The following is an 8,566-nucleotide window of genomic DNA, read 5'->3' as shown; positions in this document are numbered from 1 at the left end:
ACGTGGTTTCAACCAATCAAATCTTTTCGCGATGCACGCAATTCGTGGAAAACGTCTCGTTTGCACCCGCGCGTGGAATTTGGCGCGGGATTTAAATCGCGCAATACAATATGGCGACTTTTTTTCAAATAATATATTTTTTTACTTTTTTACAAAGTTTTTAACTAAAATTTTATAATTATGGATGGCATGGTTCGACAAGTCTTGACGTTATGTCCTGACGCAGATCAGGACGAAGTGGAGAGGGATTTAAACTTAACAGGAGACATTGAAATCACACTGAATCGCGCGCTGGATGGAATGGTAGGTGATAGTTCAGTATGCGCGTGATTTATCATTTATGATCTATTTTTATGCATGAAACATTTTTATTAGAGTATACAATAGCTGGCCTCAGTGGTCTATTTAACAGTGTGCAATTGCATTTAAGTATAGCATAAAAACATATGACTTTTTCATTATGGAAAGGTATCCATACTGCAAGCATTTGCGCGTATGTTTTTTAAAGCCATGAAACTCGGTATAAATTCTTTTCAAAATCGCATCGTTAATTTCTTGCTGAAATAGTCTAATCTGGTGCTAAAAGCTAAGGATGTGTTATCTGTTTATCAGTTATCATCGAGTTCGTGCCTTCAAAACAATATTCAGCAATTGCCTAGAGTTTGAAAACTTGAATTGGAATTTGACTGATCACTTTTATAAAGATCAACTCGTCTTCCAGTTGAGATCTTGATCAGGAATACTGAATAGTAAGATTTCACCATCACACAAGACTCTTGAATTGGTACAAGATTGCTGCCCACAGGCAGATCTCAATGTATTTATTTTAACATGTTTTTTTAGCTTAGTCCTAAAAGTTTATCATTTGGGTCACCAAAGAACTCTGGTGCAGTCACATTGGTCATGGATGATGATGATGATGATATTCTAGTTCTGCCTCAACCCAACTTCACAAACATCAAAGAAAGAGGTGAGGAACAACTCAAACAGAACCATCACAGCTCTGATCATAATCTGAATTAATACAACTCCTTTAACTCTAAAACAGCTTCAAAAATTATTGACTTTTCAAAAGGGCTGCACAAAGCTGAGAACAGAATATCTGTAGAACTCTCAGATTCCGACTCAGAATTAACAGAGACGTCGGCTACTTGTAAAAAAACTTTGGATGAACTCAAATCAAGAGTAGAAAGTTTAGAAGCATCGTCTTCGAAAGATCATCCTGTCAGTACTTCTACAAAATCTGTTCCATCCAGTCCAGATTCTGACTCAGAACTACTGAAACCAGTTTTTGACTATGACCCCAGCAGTAGGAATACGAGCTGCACTTCGCAAAAAATTCCGAAACCAAAGAGTTTATCAAAATGTGTTGTTGACCTTGGTGAGGATGCTAGTTTAAATATTGGTAAGGAAGATTTAGAACTTCTGAAATCAGATTTTTTCTTTGATAATGTTAAATGTAAAATGTGACTGTTTTATCAGAGGTGGCATCAAAATTTGCTGGGGGCATTCCTGTGGAGGGATCAACTGGGGTAGTTAAGGACACCAGAGGACGTTCAGCGTCGACAGAGGTTTCTTCAGAGGAACCTGTGAGGAAGAAGAAAAGGACAAAGGAGGAAGTGGAGGAGAGAAAGAGGGAAGCAATGGTAGGTTGTAGGTGGATATGAAGGGATATGTAGGGCCAAAGTAATGGATAATTTTAGTTTTTTTAGTTATTTTTAAAATGTGAGAAAAGTTTGCTTGATAAGTTTGGTTGCAAGATATTACAATGTGTGGAAAGTATATCCCAGCGGAGTTTGCTATTTTGTTTTCAGTGCTTTTGTATGAGATGTGGCTTTTTAATTTCAGTTGAAGAAGGCGGCAAAAGAAAAAGAGAAAAAGGAAAAACTTGCAGAAAAAGAGCGTCAAAAGGCAGCTCGTGCTGCGGCACAGCAGGAGAAGAAGCTTCAGAAAGAAAAAGATCAGCTCCAGAGAAAGGTGTGTTCAAAATGATTCAATATCTTATTTTTGATGAGAAATATTACTTAAAATCCATTTCATCATTGCACAATAAAGTGCACTTAAGTTGCACAGGCGCAGGGAAATGTTTATGCAACGGTTGGTTTTGCATATCAATCTGGGGAAGAGTGAGAGATCATGAACACCTTTGCAAGGAATTTTGTGGGAATTGGTTGAGCTTTTGTATATGACAAGTGTTTGTAAAATTTCATTGCAATACAGGCTGAAAGAATGACAAAGTCTGCAAATAAACTGGATGGATGCATGAAGGTAAGGGAGGATTGTGAAAAGTTTTTCCAAGCCCAAGGTAGTATAACAATTTCATATCTCGTCTTTCTATCAATGAGTATACTGATTTTTTGTGTTGGTCCAGTTTATTTCAGTGTCTATGGATCCATCACTTTTCTTCGATCAATCGCCTGACCCGGCCACAAATCCCATTCTTCAGAAGTTATCTTCAATGGAAGCGAATTACGTCATCACGTCTCAGGCGTATCCTGGAAGCGTCTTATGGCGACGAAACATCGTGCAACATTCGGTCCAAGATCGTGAATTGACGGTAGAAAGTCGTTTGTATATCATGAGTTTGAATCAATATGAGATGATCCTTATCAGAGGCCGGTTGTTCGAAAGGCGTTTAGCTTAAACGGTGGATAAGTTCAAAATGGAAAACAAAATTATCGATTTATTGAACAGCTGAGCTGAAATATTTCGATGTAAATACTTTAATTTTCAATGGAAGAACAAATTAAACGCATAAGATGCAAGTTAAGTCATTCACAAGATCCATGACAGTATTTTTAAACTTTGGCTTGTCCACCGCTAAACGCCTTTCGAACAACCGGCCCCTGGTAGATACAGTGTATTGACATCAGGTAATCGTAGCATAATTTTTCTTTCAGATAACCTCATCAGACGCTTTCAAAGAAGAAAACGAAGTTCTTATTGTTTTATCTGCGGAAGCCTTCGCAGAAATGGTGTTTTCTTTTAAACAGGTTAGCCTAGTGAGGCAAAATAATTCATCAGGATTACATTCGTAAGCGTGTGCGCTTTTCATAACAAGTTTTCATGAAGTGTTCATAATTATATGCATGCCTGGGTTCCATTTAATCCTGAGTGTCGTCAGGGGCGTCCCTAGAGCGATAATTGGGGGAGGGGGGGACGTGAATATTCATATATCCAGTTCTGTCCGACGGATTTCTATTGTAAGCCATTGCACTTGGCTGATGTGATGGAATATTTCTGTGTGTACGCAGTCAACAATGAGAGATTTGAATACAGAAATAAACTGACAAATTTACCTCCCGACTATTTCTCATCGGTGAGAATGACTTGTTCACGACAATTACGACCAAACGGAAACCAGTTCTTCGGTTAATTCATGGTGTGAAACGCACTCCGTGAGAACAAACCATTTGTTTATTTTTCAAGGGTTACGCGGGCGGAGGTGATCTTCCTTCAGAGCAAGAACTTCCTAAAACATTATTGGATTTTACCATGCATGTCAGGAGCATTTACAAAGGAAAGAAAGTGACATATATTATTAGTGGAATCGAGAAATATATGAGGTGAATAACTTGTGTTCTTTCTAATTTATTGTGGAAAAAACAGGACACAGAATAGGACTGTAGATATGTGTGTGTTTTTTTTCAAGTGCATCGTTTGTGGAATCATTTTTTATAATCTTTTCTGCTTTAGAAATGTGAAGCTAAAGGGACAACGGGCATTTCGTAAGGCAGCCGTCGGCGAGCCAGCGGTGGAGGACGGCACGCGGAAAAGACGGAAGAAGAAAGTAGAGCCAGTACTTGATGTAACTAGGACAGATATTGAAGAAGCATTGGTAGATCTTCAAATCAAGACAAACGTTTGTGTCTATCATTGTGAGACGGATGAAGATCTTGCAATGAAGATCGCTGTTTTTACAAAGGCTGTCGCGGAGAAGCCTTTCAAGTATAATGCTTTTAATTTTGATAATATCATCAATTTCAGTCGGATTTAATAGAATTCTTATCATCACAGCTGAATATTCAATTCGCTTTTGTTTTAAGAAAATCTCTGACCGACGAACTTGGCATTTGTTTGGACCGTCTGGATAAAGCCTCTTTAAAGGTGAGCATCGTGATATGTTCTTATCCTCATATGATCCTGAGTCAACCCTTGGTTCACCTGATATCCTATCATGATCCTCCATGGCACAGAATACCTAATAGAAGTAGAACTCCTGTACTTTTTTCGTAAGTGTGATACGTCATGATTCGTCACTTAGCAAGTGCATTTTTTTGAGGTAGTCACCCCCCTGCCAATGTCTAAAATCAGGCCATTTTTAGTATTGGCAGGGGGGTGACTGCCTCAAAAAAATGTACTTGCTAAGTGACGAATCATGACGAATCACACTTACGAAAAAATAGTACAGAGCTCTACTTCTGTTAGGTATTCTGTGTCCATGGTCTGGTTCTGGGATGATCTTGGACTGAATCTGTAACTGTAAGGTCTTTCTTCATATTATTTCCAGGTAACGAAAGACGGCCAGGGGATGGTGAATGTCTGGCAACAACAAATTCAACAGTTCAGAAACGTCTCTCGTGAAATGGCCGCCGCAATCGTCGCTGAGTATCCATCACCGCAACTATTGAAAGAGAAGTACGAGCGATGTCAGTCTCTGCAAGACGCCTTGTTGCTGTTGGAAGATATCGTGGTACGATGAAGATTGAACCATTACTTTCTAGAGGTCTGCCAGAGCCTTGGAACGAGGCTGGAGGTCTGCAGTAAGGATCATCTCTTATTGATCCAGTGTTACTACAGGAGGAAACCTAAACTAAACTAACTTTATTTATACTGGATAGCTCTATCAGTTCTAACCGTTCTTCCTAGAGGCCCAGTAAGGATCATCTCTTATTGATCTAGTGTTACTACAGGAGGAAACCTAAACTAAACTAACTTTATTTATACTGGATAGCTCTATCAGTTCTAAACTATTCTTCCTAGATGCCTAGTAAGGATCATCTCTGCTTGATCCAGTGTTACTACAGGAGGAAACCTAAACTAAACTAACTTTATTTATACTGGATAGCTCTATCAGTTCTAAACTGTTCTTCCTAGAGAATTATAAACGAGATCTGGTCTCTTGATAAGTGTCTCGTATTTCTTTAAGGTTCGTAGAGGTGGTGGGTCGCTGGCAACCAGCAGGAGGATTGGACCCGAATTATCAAAACGGTTTTACATACTTTTTCATTCCAAACAAAGTAGTGATTTAGTCAAGGGATAGATAGGAATTTAAGAAACTATTATTTTGCTTCTATTGATAAAACGATAATAGATATCAGGAACTAAGGAACGGACCACTGGGCTCTACTATGACGGAGCTTCTCGCCAGAGAGTGCGTCTTGTTTATTTAATAATTTTAATTATGATAAAATATATTTTTAAATATATTGCATAATTATCAACCTTTGGACTTCAATTTTTGGCCAAAAAAACAATCGGAAATAATTTGAGTTTGCACTAAAATAAATACTTCAGAAAATATGTAGTTTTTTAGCCAAGAAGTATGGGTTTCGCTGACACGCGTTTTGGAAGGTAAGTTGTATTTTTTTTTTAATTTTGTTGGGGGTTTTTATTATAAAGATGTTTATTTGACACTTGACAGTTCATATATGATTCGTGAAATATCGGTTCCTTTACTTCCAGCGTGGTTTTGTGGGTTCGATATTAATCTTGACATCAATATCATTGTTTATTTTGTATAATTTTAATCCATATAATCTTTTGGGGTTGAAAAATTGTATTATAACGATATAATAATTGTCATTTGAGGGCGAATTTTGCGGTCGAATTTTTATCACCGTCGTTTGCACCTTAAATGAACAGTGGCAGGATAAATGTGAGCATAGCTGACCCAGATGGATATGCAAGGTCACTTCATCGTATCAGTGTATTATATAAACCATGCATATGCAAGTCAACATTGTTTGCTGGGTTACCCTATGCTTGACGAATATGGGACCAATTGGGTTTTTATTCCCTTACAATCAATCCTATATTCCATGGTTTAACCTAATCAAGCTTTTATGTAATTAGTTTATTGTTTTGAATGCTACAAGTGTTGTTTTTGTTTTAGGTACATGAACCCTCCAGCCAAAAAAGGCAAATCTTACAGTCCAACCCAACATGAGCAGATTGCCAACTGTTTCACACATGCTGTAAGTTATTATAAAGTGTTTTCTCTAAACTATGACCAAGCCACACTGTCCATTATTAAAATATAAGCCTCCCACTATTATATTCTTGTAGAGGGGGGATGGCCCTCTCTACCCTATGGCCTAACAGTTTACTGAAAGAGGTTGCATTATTAAAGATGCTTCAAGTTGAAAAAAATTCAGACTCAAAGCCAGCCATGGTGCCCCTCCTAAAGTGGGTTCCTCCATGTAACAACATGCTAAGGTCAAACCAAACACATCAGGCCCTCAGATATTGTCTAATATGGCTTGCTTAACAACCCAGTTTATCAAAGATTCACTCTTTTCTCCATGCAGTTGTTCATAATACCAGCCATGGCTGCCACATCTCTTTTATTGCATTTATCGACAACATCTTTACATACGTTTGTTGCCTGGCTCTATGGCGTTGGCATGGTCAGCTTGTTCGCTATATCATCCTTGTTCCATGCTGTCTGTCTGTCAAATAGATTCTCGTAAGTTTAAACACATCTTGCTCATTTGATAGAGTCTGACCTGAATGAAAATTGTATAGACTGAACTCTGTAGGTAAACTGAACTATATATATACTGAACAAATATTCATTTTTAGCAACTTACGCTGGTTTCTTCACCTTGGTGATCGCTTCATCATATATGCTTTCATAGCAGCATCGTACATGCCATGGTAAGGCCAGCATTTGCACAGTTTATTGTACAATTTTAAGTGTGATTTCTTTCTTGTTATTAGTTACAGATGTTTTTATATATGTCCCCTTATTGGAACACCCTTTCTTGTGAATATACTCTAGGTTATTGCTTCAGGATGTGGGATATGTTGGTGAGACAGTCACCTGGTTGTTGTGGTCCGCAGCTGCCCTGGGCACTGTGTATACCTTCCTCTTTTATGAAAAGTAGGAAAATTTCAGGGATTTATTTGAGTCCATGGTTAATTACCAATCAGGCAAAGTCAGGCATTTACTATGCATAGCAAAAACTCTATTAGTTAACTGTATATTAGAGTTATTGAGCTGTATATTAGAGTTATTAAGCTGTATATTAGAGTTATTAAGCTGTATATTAGAGTTATTAAGCTGTATATTAGAGTTATGAAGTGGAGCTCAAGTGTCTAGGCTGGACGCCTTTGAATAATCACCTCTAAAGAGCCAGATATAAGTCATATAACCACTCATGGACTTTTCTATTGATTTTTAGGTATAAAATGGTTGAAACTATATTGTACCTCATTGTTGGCATCTGTCCCTCATTTTCCCTTTATTTTGCTGTAAGTATAGCAAATGAATGCTTTCAAATTACTATTGATCTGCGAATGATCGTAATGGGTTAAAATCTTTTCCCCTTTTCAGCGTGAGTCGAAAGGTATGATGGAATTGGCAATTGGTGGTGCTATCCTTGTTTCGGGCATACCCTTATTTAAAAGTGACGGGCGCATACCTTTTGCGCATGCGATATGGCATCTGTTTGTTGTCTGCGGGACTGCCTGTCAATTCTACGCGGTCATTATATACTTGTATACATAGCCTTGGCAATTAACTGAGGATCGCGACCATCCAGTTACAATACGGCGACAACAGTCCTGCGTCAATCATATGTGGGCTGATTGATGCCTGGGTTCTACTTAGTTGTGATTGTCGCGAACAATTCATTTTCACCGATGAGAAATAGTTTTAATGTAAAGTTTGTCTTTATTTCTGAATTCAAATCAGTCATTGTGGACTGAAAACAAAAGGAGACACTCTATCACATCAGCCACCTTGACATGTTCACGACAATTCACAATTAAATGCAAACCAGGCCTATCTAAAAAGGAAGTTAAAATGACCAGCCTTTGGGAGGATTTTAAGCTATATAAAGTGTCCCATCATGAATGATTGATAATTAAAATGTAATATTTGGGGATCAATGCTTTTCTCGGGGTTTCCTCTTATCTCAGTCTGAAAGACTTGTTTTCTTGTCTATTAAATCATCAGTAGTTCTTATCGGGTGGTTATGACTTATCATTCATGAATTGCATGCTTTTCTTTGTCCGTGCAGTTATCGATCAATGTCGTCCAGTAATGCACTCTTCGGTATGTCCTTCACAAATGTGTTTTCCGTATAGGAACTTCGCTTCCAAATTCCAATAATAAAAGGCGCAGGCTCATTAGTTATCGATCATCACACCGAGGCTCATACGTCAAATGACGTAATTAAAAGGAAGTATTGAGAATAGCTGTGAAGTTCCGACCGCTGATTCCGACATTTCAAGACCTATTTCCCTGACGAAAGAAGAGCTTATCTCTTAAACGTCGGAACATCTGATGGGCTTTTCATCACCATTATCAAAGTTTTTCACATCTAAAGCATGAACAGTC

The 8,566-nt window shown here is 38.0% G+C and overlaps 2 protein-coding genes across 2 annotated transcripts; both read left to right on the top strand.

Moving 5' to 3' along the window:
* The first annotated feature begins 118 nt into the window (after positions 1-118).
* Positions 119-5,348, top strand: LOC114535982 (crossover junction endonuclease EME1-like). The gene is made up of 13 exons (XM_028557326.1): positions 119-303; positions 844-970; positions 1,076-1,405; positions 1,483-1,646; positions 1,849-1,977; positions 2,221-2,268; positions 2,372-2,557; positions 2,901-2,993; positions 3,430-3,566; positions 3,697-3,948; positions 4,047-4,107; positions 4,511-4,693; positions 5,150-5,348. The coding sequence occupies exons 1-13, from the start codon at positions 181-183 to the stop codon at positions 5,261-5,263; spliced, it is 1,947 nt and encodes a 648-aa protein (XP_028413127.1). The 5' UTR covers positions 119-180; the 3' UTR covers positions 5,264-5,348.
* A 99-nt stretch (positions 5,349-5,447) lies between these two features.
* Positions 5,448-8,179, top strand: LOC114535983 (monocyte to macrophage differentiation factor 2-like). Its single transcript, XM_028557327.1, has 7 exons — positions 5,448-5,574; positions 6,116-6,197; positions 6,531-6,688; positions 6,805-6,879; positions 7,004-7,105; positions 7,407-7,476; positions 7,559-8,179. The coding sequence occupies exons 1-7, from the start codon at positions 5,546-5,548 to the stop codon at positions 7,730-7,732; spliced, it is 690 nt and encodes a 229-aa protein (XP_028413128.1). The 5' UTR covers positions 5,448-5,545; the 3' UTR covers positions 7,733-8,179.
* Positions 8,180-8,566: the final 387 nt, after the last annotated feature.

Source organism: Dendronephthya gigantea, unplaced genomic scaffold (genome assembly GCF_004324835.1).
Source record: "Dendronephthya gigantea isolate DGI-Jeju-01 unplaced genomic scaffold, DenGig_1.0 000129F, whole genome shotgun sequence".
NCBI classification, from domain to species: domain Eukaryota; kingdom Metazoa; phylum Cnidaria; class Anthozoa; order Malacalcyonacea; family Nephtheidae; genus Dendronephthya; species Dendronephthya gigantea.
Note: the sequence above shows the minus strand (reverse complement) of the source record. Positions and strands in the feature narration are given on the sequence as shown.